Source organism: Camelina sativa, chromosome 20 (genome assembly GCF_030686135.1).
Source record: "Camelina sativa cultivar CO46 ecotype springtype chromosome 20, ASM3068613v1".
Classification (NCBI taxonomy): domain Eukaryota; kingdom Viridiplantae; phylum Streptophyta; class Magnoliopsida; order Brassicales; family Brassicaceae; genus Camelina; species Camelina sativa.
The window spans coordinates 16,516,490-16,536,419 of NC_141899.1; the positions used below are offsets into that span (position 1 = coordinate 16,516,490).

A 19,930-nucleotide genomic window follows, 5' to 3' on the forward strand; every position below is an offset into this window, starting at 1 on the left:
TTAAAGGGGAGAATGTTGATTTAAGCTTGAGAAGGACTTAAAGATAGAAAGGCTGAAGTCCTTCTCAAGTTATGATTAGTGAAAGGATAAGGATCAAACTCTGTTTGGTGTTATCTAAGTTATTGGTGTTTTCCTAGTAGGACTAGGAATTGTTTTACTATATATATGTATGTCGAGCTATGACATTAACATATAGAGATTGAGAGTTTGAAAGAGAACAATTGTAAGAGAGCTTTGGTTTTTTGAGAGATTTTTCTAGAGCTAATAATAAGGCCATCTATATAGGGAGAACACCAAGGGTATTCTAAGCCCAAAAAAATTAGAAAAATAATGAATAGTGGGCTTAGAACTATTTTTTTGATCTTGAATAAGAACTGATTTAATCCCAGTTCTTATTGGTCGTGGCTTAACGTGATTGGCCAACATTAATCTATGTATTAATTAAATAAAATGTTTGTGTGCTTTAATTAATTAAGTAATATGTTTGTTTGGTTTTTTAAAAAAAAATTATTTACAATGTTTTTTTTGTTTCATAAAAATTTGGTATTGTATTTTGAATTTTAGTAAAATTTTTATAAATTTGCAATTTAAATATTATTTTATAAGTTTTTATAATTGTAATATGTTTAAGAATATTATATTATTAAATCTTATGATCTTAAACATATTCTCCCAATAACTAACTTCTTAACAAAAGATCACTAATGATCTTACATTATTTTCATAATATTTATACTCTAAGAACATCCAAAAGTATTCCCCCTATAAAGATGCTCTAAAAAAATTATTCTTATTTGATCTTTTATTCTTTACAAAACCTGCAACCTGCATATTTTCTATATTAAATAGGTTAGGGAAAATTAGGTGTAAGAAAATAGGTGTAAAAAATCGAACAGTATATACTACTCTCTCTCCCAAAATTAGAATTTTTAAGGTTTTTATTTATTTATTTCAAAAATTAAAATAATTCTTAAACTTTGTGCTTTTAAGTAAAAAAACTTGTATAATAGAAGAGAGAGAATTATAAATGTTTTTCGTTAGCAGTTGAATTATATTATTATTTGTAAAAAAAAATTATAAAACCAAAGTGAAAATTTAGAGCAACTTTTAATCTAAAACTTGAGTGATCGGGAGACTTTGGCTGATGAGTTGATGACAAACACCAAGCTCGTAGCTTTTACATGGGCCGAGATATTAGCTTTGGACTTTTTGACTTATAAGCCCGTAGGCCCGTTGTATAAAAATTGTTCACCTCACTTAATTTCTTTTAAAATTTGATTATGGATGTATTTTTGATAAAATACACTGTAAACTATAAGGATACGTAAAAAAAACAATAACATGAAAGAAAGAAACTTGAAACTTGAATTCATCATGGAGCACACAAGTGTGCAGAACTGCCGATCATAGCAATGACATCTATGAAGCTAATAATTATCAACCGTGGAATTCCACCTGCATCCTAGATCTTTTGCGCGATCTCAAAGCATAATTTGTATTGTTGTAATTTCATTTGTATATACAAAATTTTAACGTCAATTATCAGATTAGTTCATATTTTACAGCCGTAAAAGGTCTAAATGGGTCGTTCTTCTCTCCCAAACTCAGATTTTGCATCTCCAACATTGCTGTGTTGTTTTTGGATTAAGTAGGTAGACTGAGAGTAGGAGAGAACACATCTGATAATGAAACAAACATCTATATATGGTTTATGGCACAAAGAGAATTGTATTGTGTCACATGACATGGTTATGATTTCCTGAAATGTATATTTTAGCATTCACCACCAGTTGGATAGATCATATGGGGTTTACGGTCATCTGTCGATTGATGTCATAGCGGCTTAAAAAAATTATGGTTTTGGATTGTAAATTTTTTTATAGAAATGTGTCTGACATAATTTTATCGGTGAGACTTGAAAGTGACAGTACTGTGTTCCCTGTGTTATTTGCTGAATATATTACCAGAGCTACAAGACGTTTTCTAATTTTAACTATTTTATGATGTAGGCCCTGTTCGTTTATGTGTAGCTACAGTAGCGACATCGATCATAAAAATATATTTGTTTTTCCTTTCTCTCTCTTCATCTCTCCTTTAATTCTCTTTCAATTTTGATCGCTGCGACTAGAATTTCAAGAGTTTGGAATCGCTGGAAAAACCAGCGATAAGACCCAAGCCATGATCTGAACCAGCAACTGTCGCTACTTTTTCTATAATCAAATTACCATTTTTGAAATCAGATAAAGGAAGCTTCAGACATGAAAATTGCAGAACCCTTCGTCTTCTTCTCTAACCTAATCAATTGGGTATTTACAGAATTTATAACTAGACCTTTTACAATACTCGTAATTACAAAAAGAAAATATTTTAAAATCAGTCGCAGTCGCTACTTTAGCGACTCAAAAATGAACAGGGCCATAGTATTCTGTAAACTAAATCAGTGTATAGTATTTAAGATTTGATTAGATTTTGAGATAATACTATTTTCGGTCTTGTTACTAATTTCAGCCTTGTGCCGCGTGTACAGTATAATATGTTCGACTAGTATTTTATGATTTAGTTTCGATTAGTCGGATAGTAAATGTCCTAAGTACTCATGCATGAAAGCTAAACAAAACATTACGCTATACCCCACTCGACAGCATATTGGACATTTTAGTTATCCATAACTCACCTACCTATATGCAAACAAACACGTGATGCACTGATGCTAATCTCTTCCATGCGATGTCAAAATACTATTCCATCTGTGTTATTTATAGGATTTTAGTTTTAAACACGAAATTAATATATTATATACGTCACATATATATAATAAATAATACTAAGTTGTCAAAAAAATGATAAGTTGTTTTTACAGTTTGTTTGCCCACATTTAAAGTAGTTAGAGTAATTTTCAAAAAGCATTTCATTAAGATGCCCGCTCCTTAAGAACATCTTATATCCATTCCTCCATTTTCTTACTTCAAAAACAGAGTTGATTTTTTTAAAAATCCATTACTATAGTTTTTACTTCAAAAATATATCTCTTCCTATTCAATTATTAATGATTATTATAACCTTTTATTTATAAAATTAATCAATTCAACCCAAGTATTTATTTTTAGCAATAAGTTATAACATACAATACTATTTAATGATTTTTGGTGGATCCGAAATAGTCTGCCAAATTATTAAAGATAAATACCCTAAAATAGCACTAAACCAAGTTTTATTGACAATTATAGCACACATCTCATAAATTTCCAAAAATAGCACTATTTAACACATTAAATTATTTAAAATTAATTTTTAGAATTTGTTTTTTATGTTTGGGTTCCCAATTTCACATTTAGGGTATATTTTTGAGGGGTAGGGTTTAGTATTTTAAATTTAGGATTTAATTTTAGAAGATTAATTAGTGCTATTTTTGGAATTTTAAAGATGGTGTGCTAAGTTTGGAACAAAAACATAATTTGGTGCTATTTTTTAGAATCTCCCATTATTAAATACTAGTCTATGGCCCTGATTGGTGAAGACTTTTAAGACTTTAAAATCATTTAAAAGTCTTAAAAGTATTTTATTTGCCAATCAAACTTTAATGACTTTTTTATTTTTTAAAGTTTCTACAGCCACTTTAATTTTTTTTCTTCTTTATTTCCCTTCTTTTTTTAAAGCTTCAAAATGACGTTGTAAAACTTTTAAAGCCAACAAGTTTAAAAACTTTTTTTTTTCTTTCTCCATCATAATTAAAAACTCTATATAATTTTATATATATTTTTATACAAACCTTTTTTATAGATTAATTATCAGTATTTTTTTTTCTTTCTTTTGATATCCACTTCTCTTCACAAATTAATTATTTTTATCATCACTTTTGTATTTTTTTTATAATTGTGTTTTTAATAAAATTACAGTCATAGTTTTAAAAGTTTTTTTTAACAATCAGATTTTAACAGTTAAAGTATCTACAGCCAAAGTCTCTACAGCCAAATTTTATACAACCAAATTTTTACAGTCAAAGTCTCTACAGCCACAAATAACAGTCGTTACCAATCGGGGCCTATGTTGTACCAAGGATTTCTTTTTATTTCTATGTCGAATAGTCCTTATGTATTTGTAACTTTATCATTAGTTATGTTATTGTGTACTGATTTTTTCCTTTTTAAATAATATATGTCTATGCACTCGAATAGCCAAGATAACCCTCCAAATGCTAAATATGAATGAAATCTACCATCCTTTGTGATACTAAACACTAATTTTCCAATAGCATTAGCAGAACTAGGCACATGATGACAACCCATGAAAGAAAACAATTCAAGATGTCACGAATGTCTTCCAAGACAAAGCAGTACCTTGGCCACAAAATGCTTTATTTATTGCTTCAATCGATAAAACTACTTTCACTCTAGAAACATGTAGAACATGTAACATCTTAAGTGACCACAGAATGCAACATAACGCAGCAAGTACTTTGAATCTGTATGTTGAAAAGTGTCTATATCATAAAAAGAACATGTCCTTGTTTTAGCGGAATTCTGATACCTCAAAATACTAGAGATGAAAGAATAAAAATATAAACCAAAACTATATTTCATATTTGTGTTGAAACGTGATTCTGTATTTTTGACACTAATTTGTACGTTTTTAATATTAATAGTATTATATGAAAAATGAGATAAATTTGTTAGGTTAAATGGTAATTAATATAGTATATGTTTTTTTGCTAAAAAGTAATAGTATATATGTTGTCCCCAATTATATTTTTGTTCAATTTCTTTTTTAACCATTCTTTTTCCTTCTTTTCGTTTAACTCCCAATAAACTATTTTTTAGATCCACCTCTACTAACATCCACTAATGGATATTGAAGCCTTCATCGATTGTTCCAGTTTGTATATATTGCATCTGCCCAAAGCATTTGAACCAAATTCTCACAGCCTAATATGAATATTTTCTCAAAAAAAAAAAAAAAACGTCTTTACCTACACCTTGTCACTCTGAATCCAAATTTTAAACCAATTCACATAAAATAAAATTGTGTTTTAATAGTAGACAAAACATTATATATATTCTCCTTAATATCTAATTTAAACCAGTGAAAGAAATAACCAGTGACATACTAGGTTATAAATAAAACTAGTGAGATGCAGAAATATCGTAGAATTGAAGGCTCTTATGTTCAAAATTAAAATATATCAAATGAACCAAAACTGACATATTGTGTATTGTATATATTATGATAGAGTAGGATCATGTGGAGACTGGAGAATATAGAATATAAGAAGAATCCTACCTTTTTGTTCTAAAGACAATGAAACGTGGAAAATGTTATGTGGGACTTGTTTTTGTTATCTTTCTAATTGACAGAGAAACTTCATTATATATTGTAAACTTTATTTCAAGATAATGACTACAGAACTTAACTATAGTAAACTACGTCCAAATATCAGCATATGCGATATATCACCTACCTGGAGGTGCAATACCACGTGATTTTTATGTCATATCAATCCGTTATTTTATTTATTAGAATTATTACAACAGTATCTAATATGGTAATGTTGATATATCAAGAATACTAACATAAATTATTATGCTAAGAATATATTTTAATAAAAATTTATTATTTAAATTCCATTTTTCAAAAGAATATTGTGATATATTATATTATCATGTACAAATATATCAAAATGACCAAACTTACCATTTCCTACGTCTATAATTTATAGATATCTACACGTTTAAATATATATTTTGTTTTTGATCAAACACAATTTATCTATAAATTTTTATACATATGAAACAATTTATAGAAGATTTATCCTGTTAATATACTTTTTATATAAAATGTATATATAAAATATGTAAAATATAATTTATCATCTTGTTGTTCATTATTTAAATATATAAAATGTAATATTAAAAAAAAAATTGAGCCATCTAGTAATATTCGGAGTTGGTTTCCCGTCCGGTTTTAAATATGTTGACCATTTAACGTTTTCTATTTGATTACCAAACGCGTTATGTAATTTGAAACATTTTCTAGCTTTAAGAAACAATATTACAAAACTAATGATAAGCTTCATTGAGTCACATTCCGCTAGATCAGATATTTCTTTTTTTGGCATCAAAATGTTTCTAATAGAAATAAATAAAAACTCTACCTATAAATATAGATAATTTTATATTGTACTCCATCTCCATTCAAAACAGTTTCCTCACTATCTAAATCAAAATCAAAGTCTTTCAGCCTTTCTCTCCTACGTACGCCATAGTTATGGCTTCCTCACTTCTGACATCTTCGGGTATAATCCCTACCACCGGCTCTACCGTGGTCGTCAGGTCCGTGTTACCCCTTCGGTCTTTTATGCACTCACTCCGCCTGGCCCGAACATACAAGAAGCCGGGCTTGTTAATCTCATGTTGCTCCTCTGAGTCCAGAAATACTGAAACTAATGCTACTGACCTCAAACCCGTTATGGAACGGTGGCCAGAGTACATACCGAACAAGCTCCCCGACAAGAACTGTGTGCGTGTATTTGACACAACGCTACGTGACGGTGAACAAGCTCCCGGTGGATCCCTTACTCCTCCTCAGAAGCTAGAGATTGCCAGGCAGCTCGCTAAACTCCGAGTAGACATCATGGAAGTCGGTTTTCCGGGGTCGTCTGAAGAAGAGCTTGAAACCGTTAGAACCATCGCCAAGACCGTGGGAAATGAGGTTCTTTCTTTATTTCCTTTATTTAAAAATGCGGATTTTATTTTTGTGGTTAATGAGGGCCGGTTCTAAGGGTGTGCAAGGTCCGTAAATGCACAAGATCCTCGATTTTTTTTTGTTTTGTTTTTTTTTTTTTTTTTAATTTGAGGCCCAAATCAAAGATTAAACAAAATTCTGTCTTTAGAAACTTTTTAGAGGCGGCTAATGAACAAGATGGAGACACTAGGTTGTTGGTGGATTAGTTGCATTCTTTTTTTGTCTTTGCTATTTTGCAGTTAATTTCACCCTTTTTCTACCATTTGTTTGTCATGTGTTTGTCCAAAAAAGAAAAAAGAAAAAACTTCTACCATTTGTTTCTTGTTTTAGTTTTTTTAGCTAACCAAGTTTTTAGAAAGCACAATGGCGCTTTATTTAATTTGAGCGTGCCATGTAGCTGACCTTATTTAGTGTTATAATTTAGATTCCCAAGTATATTAGAAACAAGAAGTGACTTAATACTAATATTTTTTTTTTTGGTGTAAATGACATAATACTAATATATAATATATACATGTGACTCTGAGTAGGAAACTTAGGTCTGCTCACAGAAATTACAAACATAAATTAAGTAAAAGTTCAAAATTGACCGCAAAGAAAATAAACTATTATATTATTATTTCACTTAGGTGGATGAGGAAACAGGCTACGTCCCCGTGATATGTGCCATCGCACGAAGCAAACCTAGAGATATTGAGGCCGCTTGGGAGGCAGTGAAGTACGCGAAGAGGCCGAGGATACTCATATTTACATCTACTAGTGACATTCACATGAAATATAAGTTGAAAAAGACTAAAGAAGAAGTGATCGAAATGGCTGCGAGTAGTGTTAGGTTCGCCAAAAGCTTGGGCTTCAATGACATTCAACTTGGTTGCGAAGATGGCGGCAGGTCAAAAATCTTAAAAACTTTATAATATATCTCAATTGTTTTGCCTGCGTTCGTCTAGTTTTACGTTTAGTTTGTATTAACCTTATGTTAGTAGTCCTATATATGTTGGCGTTGACGTTTGGGTTCATATTTTATAAGAATAATTCATAACAAAAAAAAGTATTTTCTTTCAAAATGTAACTTTTTAAAAACGGTTTTCACATGGAGTAAACGCGTAGATCAAACATATGAAACCTTGTAGATATAGTAGGGATTTTGTGTGACTTGTGAATTGTGATATTAACATATTTAATCATGCATGTCATAAATTGATTTTATAATACTAGTGTAATTCAGGTCGGACAAGGACTTTCTATGCAAGATTCTAGGAGAATCGATCAAAGCGGGTGCTACGGTGGTGAACGTCGCAGATACAGTTGGAATCAACATGCCACATGAATACGGAGAACTCGTGACCTATCTCAAAGCAAACACTCCTGGAATTAATGATATTGTCTTTAGTGTTCATTGTCACAACGACCTTGGTCTTGCTACCGCCAACTCAATTGCCGTACGTAACTAATTCTCCTTTTGTGTGTGTGGATCTGCGTTAGATATATATTTCCATTCACTAATTGTCAATGTGACAAAAATATAAACATAAAAAGAAACAACGAGTTTAGGTCAAAAAAAAAAAAAGAAACAACGAGTTTACAATGATCTGTATAGGGTATACGTGCCGGAGCAAGACAAGTCGAAGTAACGATAAACGGAATTGGTGAAAGAAGTGGGAATGCGTCTCTTGAAGAGGTATCATCATCAGTTCATCACCATAATCACATCACCACCATTATATATCATGATCATCATCATCATCGACGTGAGAATTTATTTATATCGTATATGTAGGTCGTGATGGCTATGAAATGCCGAGGAGCATATGTACTAGATGGTGTTTACACAAACATAGACACCCCGGAAATTATGGCTACAAGCAAGATGGTAATTTTCTTTGCAGATTCTTTTTCTTTATCGAAAACTTTCTTTATACACATGTTATATATATATATATATACAGTATACATATATATCAAGATAATGATGCTAGTTATTATGGTCTTGATAAATATTAACAAAAAATATGTGTACAACTGTTGAGCAGGTTCAAGAATATACGGGCTTGTATGTTCAACCACATAAACCCATCGTTGGAGCCAACTGTTTTGTCCATGAGAGCGGCATTCACCAGGTTCCTTATTTTAGTTTATATGTACTCTTATATCAAAATGATGATAAATAATGTCAGATCGAATTGATTAATATGACTATTGTTCGAATATTTCATAGGATGGAATATTGAAAAATCGGAGTACGTATGAGATCTTATCACCAGAAGATGTTGGGGTCGTTAAATCTGAAAATTCCGGCATTGTTCTTGGAAAACTTAGGTAATTATTCTATGAAAGGAGAAATTTTTTAGCACCATTTTGTTATTTTGTCTTATTTATTTATTAACAACTTTGGAAATGTGCAGTGGACGTCATGCAGTGAAAGATCGGCTGAAAGAGGTATACCTTGTGATATCGTAATGTCATTAATCTTGAGTAATGTAACCGATCATATATTATATACACATATGATACAACTGTACATACCAGATGACTCTTCTTAGGGATAAATATTTGATAAGTCATACCTATGTGTTTTTCTATTCACAGTTGGGATATGAACTCGATGACGAGAAATTGAACGACGTCTTCTCACGGTTCAGGGATTTAACCAAACATAAAAAGGTTTTTATGCACATACATTACGGTTTTAGCTTACAAACTTAATTATATATTATACAAGAATGTAAAAGACAAACTAAATATACATTTTTAGAAATAGAAATCTTACTCGTAAACTGGTTTCAATTTGTTAAATTTTTTCAGAGAATCACGGATGCTGATATAAAGGCATTAGTAACAGCTAGTGATGAAATTTCTATCGAGAAATTAAACCGCGCTAATGGTAAAATGCCTAACAGCTATATACCAGTTCCTCAGGTTTCCCTCTAATACTTTGTATGTTTGTGAACCACGGCAATATCAAGTTCCATTTGATAGGCCTTCTCTTGTTGTAATGAATAAAAACAGTATAAATAAGAATGAGTTGCTTTTTTCTTTTCTTTATATTTGAATATACTGATTACTGAGAACTCATAATTTTTTAGTATTTTATATAAGGGATATAATATATGCGATAAATAAATTCAGAATATTAGTTTTCATATATTAAGTATCAATTTCGGAATTCAGTATCAATTTTAGCATGTAATACCTAATTTTAACATCAAGCAAAAATAAACAATCAGTTATTGATATAGACTATCTAAAATATCAAATTAAAATTTATTATGAAACCAAAAATGAATATTAAAATTCAAATTTTTGGAAACGAATAAATAGATTACAACATTTTCGACAACATAAAACCGCTGTCAACTGATGATTCGTTTACCATCATCAACGATCGTCTTTTTCTTCTTGAATAAAAGATTTTCAACATAAAGTAACAACTTAAAAAATCACCAATCAAAGCCTTTTTTTTTTTCATTGACTTAGCCACTCAGTCCTTTTGTATGGATAGAATTACGGATTGGCAAACAAAATCTAGATAGAGATTAGAAAAAGAGAACAGAATTACGCACAAGTAATATTAAGCAAAACCACCTACGTACCAACCTGGAGGTGCAAACACCCATCTGCCGAACTGGAGTTGCAAGTACCAACGTGCTCTTTTTGCTCTCTTTCTACTTAAAAAAAAAAAAACAGAAATATGGGACAATTATATTCAAAAATCAATACCACCAATATTTATTGTCACCCCAATTATTAATTCGTATGTTACTCGGGAAAACGGCATATTCTCCCATGAACTATGTTACTTTATCGCATTCATACATGAAACTTTTAATTGTGTCTATTCCTCCATTAACTAAAACAAAATTTGAATATCCTACATGAACTATATAAATCCAGTGAAAAACCACAAATCGTTAGACGGTGTTACTGTGCCGTTAATAGAAGCTGACTAGGACGACAGGTCAACTATAAAATGACTGCGTTTTGCATAATTCGATTAAACACCAGAAAAAAATGACGTCGTTTTATGAATGGGGATTTTTATTCCTGAAACGACCGACCTTTTTTTTTAATAAATAATAAATAATAAACATAATATAAAAATATAAACTACAACTAGTGGTCCCATACCCACTAGGCACCTAACCACACACAACCAACAGCGGAAAACAATACCAATATCCAAATATAATCCAATAGTAAAATATAACAATATTCAACATGATCAATAACCAAAACAACATAAATCATAGAACCAGCAACCTAGCAATGTTCTAACGACCCAACTCTAGTAACCTAGCAATGCCAGACAACACAAAACCGAGTCCCTAGAACATCCTCCTCTTCATCGCCTTGATTCCACGATCACACTTTGCCTTTACCTGCACCACAAACACATATTGCAATGCATGAGTATTTTACAAACACTCAGTAAGGCAATCCTCCCATCTACTGGGCTATACACATAAGCAATAGAGTACCAATAACCACACACAACAATCAACGCACAACAATCAAAGAACCAGGACTCGGCATCGACCGATGCAAACATGCATCGACCGATGTCAAATGAGGAAGCATCGACCGACGCATGCTCGACGCAACACGAAAACCCTAAAGTTTACGCGCCGTCCTCGCACTTGCATCGACCGATGCAAGCAATGCATCGATCGACGCAAGCAATGCATCGATCGACGCAACGCCGAGCACCGTGATTTCCCCGAAGCTTCTCGCCGGATTTCGTTCCTACAACCACAGAAACTCATTCCCAAGCCACAAGAAAGAACGTCCATATCGACAATCTAACAAGTCTAACAACACAAATCAAGCAAGTTAAAGGTTCCTCTAGCTTAGATAAGCCATGGTCATGCACTTACCTTTGCCACAGAAGAAATTGAACGTCAAACAATCAAGAACAAGCTTCTAGGAAGCTTCTACAACGATCCCAGCTACAGATCTCACCAAGAAACGCCCAAAATCACTAGAAACTCTCAAGAACTCTTTCTCTCTTTCGTTCTCTCTCAAAAACGGCCAAACTCGCCGAATGAGACACAAAAGTCGACTTAAGGGTTTCCCCTAACCCAAAACGCAGCGCTTGACTTAAGTCAAAACGCAGAAACACGTAACTATAGTCTATAGCTGAAACTTTTATTTTTTCTTTTCTTTTCTTTTAGAGTCAATCTTCTTACAACAACGTGAATCATAAATGGCAAGAAACAAACAGAAACAAACCGTAAACTTGGTCCACTAATTGACTCCCAATCAATCAGAACTTATTCGTAAACTGAATTGACCAAAGACTAAATCAAACCCAACACCACCATTTAAAAAAAAAAATCGGAGGAAGAAGATGGAATACGTGGTTGTGACAGGCTGTGTATTCGATTTACTTCTATCAAAATCGGTAATTTACTTGCTTTTATCCTCTTCTATTGTCTCTCTTTCTTGTTGAGAATGACGTTTTCGGAGCACTTAAAATTTTCCAGATCCTTATTAATAAAATCGATTTGTTATTTTGAAGAAAGAAGAATCTAAATTAAATAAAAATCCCCGAAGCAAAAAACGACGTCGTTCTGTTTTAGTGGTTTTTTGTTATGTGCAAAACGCAGTAGTTTTATAATTGACGTTTCGTCCTAGTCAGCATCCGTTAACGGCACAGTAACACCGTCTAACGATTTGTAGTTTTCACCGGATTTGTATAATTCATGTAGGATATTCAAATTTTGTCTTAGTTAATGGAGGAATAAGCACAGTTAAAAGTTTCATATATAAATGCGATAAAATAACATAGTTCATGGGGGAATAAACTATTTTCCTTATGTTACCCCTATATTTATAATATTCAAAAATTGCCTCCTTCTATATATGGTCAATATTTCCATATATCACTCTAAACACCTTTCAACTCTCCTACCTACCATTAAATAATATGAGTATAATTCCATTAAAAGACCTTCAACCCAGGCATGTGACTCAAATTGTATGACTCAAATATAGAACAATTTGATTTGTATTCACCCCCTCCTCTCTCAACCAATCAAATTGTTCTATTTAATATTTTATTTAAAAATAAATCAAAATTAAATTAAAAAGTAAAAAAATTAAGGAAACAAATTCTGTATACTTTTATTTAAGGAAAGTTAAATATTGACTTGGTTTAGATTTTACAATTAAACGAGGTTATATATCGGTTTGGGTTTATAAATGAAAATTAGGGTTTATATTTTACAATTAGAACAAAATTATTTGTCGGTTTGGGTTTACAAATGAGATAGTTAGGGTTTAGATTTTACAATTAGAACGAAATTATATGTCAGTTTGAGTTTACAAATGAGATGGTTAGGGTTTAGAATTTACAATTAGAACGAAATTATATGTCGGTTTGGGTTTACAAATGAGATGGTTAGGGTTTAGATTTTACAATTAGAATGAAATTATATATCGGTTTGGATTTATAAAAGAACGGTTTAAGTTATTAATTTTATAATAATGTATACAGATTTTATTTCCATATTTTATAAGAGGTGAATTGAAACAACCCGACCTTTTTTTTAATAATTAAATACAATATATCATTAAGCATCCCATACTACTTAATTAAACAAACCAACCCACACACACTAACCAACCAATAATAAACAAACATCCAATAACATGCACAGCGGAAACATATCAATAATGCAAAACCAATACAATAACATTTCTAACCATTCTATACAGCAACCTAACATAACATTAACCAAGGTTCCAACAATATATCCAATAACTCCAATAACACACAAACAAGACCCTAAATCATCCTCCTCCTCATCGCAATGATTCAACGTCACATACCTGCACACCCCAAACAACAATTGAGATGCGTAAGTATTATCATAAATACTTAGTGAGGCCATCCTCCCATCTACTAGGTTATACACACAAGCATATGAGACCCTCATGTTTAAGCAAGCAAACAAAACACAAGCAATACATCAAACCAGGAAAACAAGTCTCGGATGAGACTGGTGTCGACCGACGCTAAGTCGGTGTCGATCGATGCTAAGAAAACCTGGTGTCGACCGATGCTACAAGGTGTCGATCGATGCCTTACAACCTGGTGTCGACCGATGCTACAAGGTGTCGATCGATGCCTCTTCTGCAGACACGATCTGCGCAAACACGAACGTTGATCCTCCGTTTCAATTCGTCTCAAAACCGTCTCAAACTCACCCAAACCTCTCGGGAACCTATGGGAAACACGAAAACAACGAACCCAAGCAAGTAAACACCACAAGCAACAAAGAAACACCCAAACAAAAGAGATCTCATGCTTAGATCAACCATGGTCAAGCACTCACCTCTTTTACAGGAAGATTGGGTTGATAAAACGGTGGAAAAAACAGCGTAGGAAGCTTCTCCTTCGTTCCCAGCAACAGCTCTCCCTTCTCTAGCCACAGATCTCTCCAAAAACGCCAAGAACAGACCCATAAACTCACAGAGACACTCTCCAACTCTTTCTCTCATTTTTCTCTCTTTCTCACTTAACGACGACAAAACAAAACTCCCCCCCCCCAAAACCCTTAATTCGTCGCTTCCTCACTTATAAATGCGATTTAGGGATTTCTAATTGAACCAAAATGAACCAAATAGCAATTAAAACAAATCTTATCAAACCGGAAACACATGGTGTCGATCAATACACCAAAGGTGTCGATCGACACTCAGACCAAAAATGCACAATTTGATTCGCGGATGTTACAATTGAATAGGTTCACCCATGGGGGTGAACCCAAGTATTGTCCAATTGTATGTGGCTGCCTTCTCCATAAATGGTACACGCAAAAGCTTTCCATAAAAAACAAAATCCCAAAGATTACAACTTTAGATTCAATTACAAAAAAAAACAATCAAATTAAGAATATATCACAGTCAAAGACAAAATCGAAGATCATGAAGTAGTGAGTAAAACTAAATCAATTTTTGTCTACAAAACCTTCAAAAAAAAAAAATCAAACATGTGTCTTTTCCATTGATTGAGGAACATCTGTCATGATCTATGTCTCTCTTACAAAATCTCAAGTTCATAGTAGAAAATAACTAGTGGGGAGCGTGGAATGAACTGTAAGTGTAAGTTTGTAATCAAAATGTTTTTTTTGAATAACTATCGGTTTATTTTTAAGTGCTAAAATCAGGAGTCATAAAATGGCTATTTATGTTTAATATTCATATTTTTTATTTATTTAACATAAATATTCATATTTAATTAACATTTTATTCTTCAAAGGTACGTTTTCTTAGCAAAGTCACTTGTCTTTAAAATCATATACATAAAAAAGGTTATACTCTCTCCTAATGGTTGTTTAACATTAAATTGGTTTCAAAATTAATTGTATCTCTTAAATGTATGATTTTCTCTACGATTTCTCCATATAATCCTCTTAATTAGTCCATGCCTTAGTCCACGTCCTGCTCTTAATTGTTTTTCTTAAATGGTTGATTTGCTCCACGATTGCTCCATGTAATATTTCTCGAAGATAACCTCCAAAAACGTTATGAATCCATAACCCATTAAATTCCAAAAATGAAATTTCTCTCCATGATTGCTTCATATAATATACTCCATGATTTACTTCCGAAAACATCATTGACCCCCTTTATTACAAAAATATTACTCATTATATTCAAAAATCAATACCACCAATATTTATTGTCACCCTATTTATTAATTCATATGTTACTCATATATTCATAAAATTCAAAATCGTCTCCATGGTCCATATTTCCATATTTCCATATTTCATTCTAAGCACCTTTCAAATATCATACCCGAACCCAAAAATTTAATCCAAACCCGATTAAAAATACCCGATCCAAACTCGAATCCAAACATTAAAAATATCCAATTAGATGCTTTTAGTAAATGAAATGGATACCCGAACCCGATTGGGTATATCCAAACACCCGAAAAAATATCCGAAACTATCCAAAATTATATATATTTAACAATATATTGAGTTAATTTACAAGTTTCAGAAGTAATTTTATAATCCCTATTACAACTTACAAGATAAATAAGTTTTCTTTTTTAAATATGTCAATTTTCATATGTTAATTTAGATAGATTTTATAGTTCTAACTTTGAATTTGATGCCATTTGATGTTTTAAGAAGTAAAAAATTATTGGCTTGAGAATTTGGTATTTTGTTATTTAGAATTGTCCTTTTCCATGAATTTAATTTGGTTTGATAACTTTGTTTTTTTTATGATTATAATCATTTTTAATGAATTTGGATTAATTTCATTTTTTTCTTTGAATTTGGATTGATTTCGGGCTCTTTTACTTTGGTTTGGATTAAAAAATTACAAATCCGATCAGAACCCGAAATCTAATTTGAGGCTTTGGGTGAAACCCGAAAATACCTAAACTGATGGCTGTTTACCTGAACCCAACCCGAAATCTAAAAATATTCAAATGGGTCTTATTTTTCTAAATCCAAAATACCCGATCCGAAACCCGAAAGGGTACCCGAACGCCCACCCCTCCATCGGTTTCTTTTTAAGTGCTAAAATCATATTTTTCTAAGGTATGTTTCTTTTAACAATGTCACTTGCCTTTGAATTCATATACATAAAAGTAAAGTTCTGCTATCTCCTTATTGGTTGTGTAGCATTAAATTGGTTTCAAAATAAATTGTATCTCTTAAATGTATCATTTGCTCTACAATTGCTCCACAAAATACTCTTAATTAGTCCACTCCTTAGTCCACGCCATGTTCTTAATTGTTTTTCTTAAATGGTTGATTTGATCCTCGATTGCTCCATAGAATATTTCTTGAAGATAACTTCCAAAAATACAATCAATATTTATTTTCACTCTATTTATTAATTTATATGTTACTCCTATATTCATAAAATTCAAAAATCGCCGCATTCTATATATGGTCCATATTTCCATATTTTATTCTAAACACCTTTCAACTATCATCACCTCCATTAAATGAGTATAATTCCATTGAAGGACCTTCAACTCGGGCGTTTGCCTCAAATTGTGTGTGGCCGACTTCTCCGTAAATGGCACACGCAAAAGCTTTCCATCAAAAACAAAACCCTAAAGTTTACAACTTTAGATTCAATTTGCAAAAAAAAAAATCAAATAATGAATATATCACAGTCAAAGCCAAAATCAAAAATAATAGATGAGTCAGTAAAACCAAATCAATTTTTCTCTATAAAACCTTGAAAAAAAAAAAATCGAACATGTGTTTTACTCAAAATCAAAAATAATAGATGAGTCAGTAAAACCAAATCAATTTTTCTCTATAAAACCTTGAAAAAAAAAAAATCGAACATGTGTTTTACCCATGGATTGAGGAATATCTGTCATCATCTTTGTTTCTCTTACAAATCTCAAGTTTGTAGTAGAAAATAACTAGTGTGGAGTGTGAAATGAGCTGTAACTGTAAGTTTGTAATCAGAAATTTTTTTTGAATAACCATCGTTTTCTTTTTAAGTGCTAATCAGGGGTCAGAAAATGGCTATTTATATCTAATATTATATTTACTTAACATAAACATTCGTATTTAATTAACATCATATACTTTTTAGGTATGATTTTTATAGCAATGTCACTTGCCTTTGAAATCATATACATAAAAATAAGGTTCTGCTCTCCTTATTGTTTGTTTGGCATTAAATTGGTTTCAAAATTAATATATAAAAGTAAGATTCTGCTCTCCCTTTATTAGTTGTTTATCTTTAAATTGGTTTCAAAATTAATTGTATCTCTTGAAGTATGATTTGCTCTACGATTGCTCCATAGAATCCTCTTAATTAGTCCACACCCTGATCTTAATTGTTTTTCTTAAATGGTTGATTTACTCCATGATTGCTCCATAGAATATTTTTCGAAGATAACTTCCAAAAACGTTATGAATATGTAACCCATTAAATTCCAAAAATAAAATTTCTCTTCACGATTGCTTCATGGAATATACTCCACGATTTAATTCCAAGAACGTCATTAACCCCCTTTAATACAAAGACGTTACTCATTATATTCAAAAACGTCACCCCATTTATTAATTCGTATGTTATTCTATATTCATAAAATTCAAAAATCGTCTTCTTTTATATATGGTCCATATTTCTGATATATTGTGTTTTTGTTGGGTTTTAAGACTTGTTTTGTATAGTTTTGTTGCATAATCTTGTCATTGTAGGTTTTTTTTAGGGGCATTTGCATCTAGTTGGTTATTTCTCAGGATTTTGGAGTGACTTCATCATATTTGGAGCATTTGGTGCAAAAGAAGCAAAGAAGAGTGAAGTGGAGAAGTGGCAAAGTTCCATAACGGATACGCAACCTAGCCCTTTGGCCAAACATCAACCGATTCACCCCTTTGGTTTTGTCAATCGGCCAGATCATGCCCAACTCACCTCCTTGGATGGAAGATCAGGAAGTACGCCTGGGATTTTGAACCGAACCAATTTGTCCGAACCTAACCGAACTGAAATTTGGACAAATCGGTTTGTTTTTTTTTAATTGATTAAACCGATCAGAATGAGTTTAATATAGTATCGGTTAACCGAGATTTTCGGTTTGGTTTATTAAAATCGAATGGTTAACCGAAGAACAAAAAACCCTAACCTCCTAATAGAACTAGTCCTAGCCGCCGAGCATTCATCTCTTTCTTCCTCATTTGTCTTCGATTACTTCTTCATCATCATCATTATTGTTCTTCTTATTCATCATCTTATTTCTTCTTTCTTTCTTTCTTTCTTATTCTTCTTCTAACTCGATTCATAACAATCATCTCCTTCTTCTTTGATTCATCATTCTTCATAACATCATTAGTTTTTCTTCTTCAATTCATTTTTCTTTGATTCTTCATCCTTCATCATTATCTTCTTCATATTATATACCGCGAGCTCCCCCGCCACCGATGTTTCTTGCCACCAGTGTTTCTCAGATCTTCAATTCATTCTTCTTTGATCTTGCCACTAGTGTTTCTCAGATCTCACCGCCGATGTTTTTCCACATCTCGTCGTCGATGTCTTCGTCGTTCATCGCTAGAATAGCGAAACGAAGACCAAGTTTTTTTTTTGGCCAATGGACCTTGCTTTTTTTCTCCAGACAAAACCGAAAGCCCAATTTTCAGAATATATTTTAGCCCAATACTAAACCGAATACCCGAATTACAATAACCGAAATAACCGTTTCCAAATCGAACCGAACTGAAACTTTATTTGGTTAGATTCGGAACAGTTTTTTAATTTTTCAAATAAACCGAAAACTGATTAACGGAAACCGAATTATCCGATCGGACGGAAGTCGCAAGCCTATTAGGAAGTATAAGTGGCCACGCCCTTCGGCCAGACGATGACCGGTTTACACCTACGGCCATCTCGTACGGCCAAACGATGATCGGTTCACATCTTCGGCCTTTCCCTTCTGCCAAGCCTTGCCCATCTCACTTTCTCGGATGGAAGATTCAGAACCAGTCAAAATTGTCTCAAAAATCAAGTCGGATGAAGATCTTGCATTAAGATTTAGCTTCAACTCTCTTCATCAAAGTTATAGGATTAGAGTCAGCTTTTTAGTGGAAGTTATTTCAAGCAAATCTGAACTACAATGCAATAGTTAGCGGTTTTAGTGGATGTAAGCCATTCTGGCGCTGAAAAGGGCAAGGAGTAAAGGAGGAATAATTCCAAACGCACTAAACGGGCATCTCCTTCGGCCAAAGGGTGGCCGTAGCTCCCTATCGGCCAGCACCTACGGTCACCACAACCGAAGCCGCTTGTCCACACTTGGATCCATTTTGCAACCCTGGTTTGCCCGGTTTCTCTTGGGTTAACCCGGTTCCCTACTTTTTCTATATAAATACATTAAACCTATTAAGGGGAGATTTATCTTATGTTTTAGCAGCTTTTGTAGGGTTCTTAAACTTGCCTATTCTTGGTTTTTCTGAATGATTGAGTATTTCTAAGTTTTTAATAGCAATTTCTTCTTCATTTCTCTTAATCTACAATCTCTTATTATGATTTCACAAAAATCAAGCTTTTTCCTTTGTCTGATCATGATGATGAGTGGAGTAGTCTTATAGAGTCTTTGGGTTTGGGAGATTAGGATAATTTAGGAGTTGGATTAGATCCTTACTTATTAGTTGCTAATAAAGCTTGATCAGCCTTGATCATGTTGATTCTAGACTTCAGAAATTTC

The 19,930-nt window shown here is 32.4% G+C and overlaps 1 protein-coding gene across 2 annotated transcripts; it reads left to right on the forward strand.

Annotated features, from left to right (window-relative positions):
- The first annotated feature begins 5,991 nt into the window (after positions 1-5,991).
- On the forward strand, positions 5,992-9,780 carry LOC104770650 (methylthioalkylmalate synthase 2, chloroplastic). 2 transcript variants are annotated; one of them, XR_764595.3, is made up of 10 exons: positions 5,992-6,705; positions 7,368-7,627; positions 7,964-8,177; positions 8,336-8,416; positions 8,516-8,608; positions 8,769-8,855; positions 8,954-9,054; positions 9,155-9,174; positions 9,325-9,399; positions 9,541-9,718. XR_764595.3 is itself a non-coding variant. In XM_010495107.3 (10 exons), the coding sequence occupies exons 1-10, from the start codon at positions 6,262-6,264 to the stop codon at positions 9,664-9,666; spliced, it is 1,515 nt and encodes a 504-aa protein (XP_010493409.1). In that variant the 5' UTR covers positions 5,992-6,261; the 3' UTR covers positions 9,667-9,780. The 2 variants fall into 2 exon arrangements, 1 of the variants encoding a protein (XP_010493409.1); XM_010495107.3 differs by having other exon boundaries at positions 9,141-9,174; positions 9,541-9,780.
- The last annotated feature ends 10,150 nt before the right edge of the window (positions 9,781-19,930 follow it).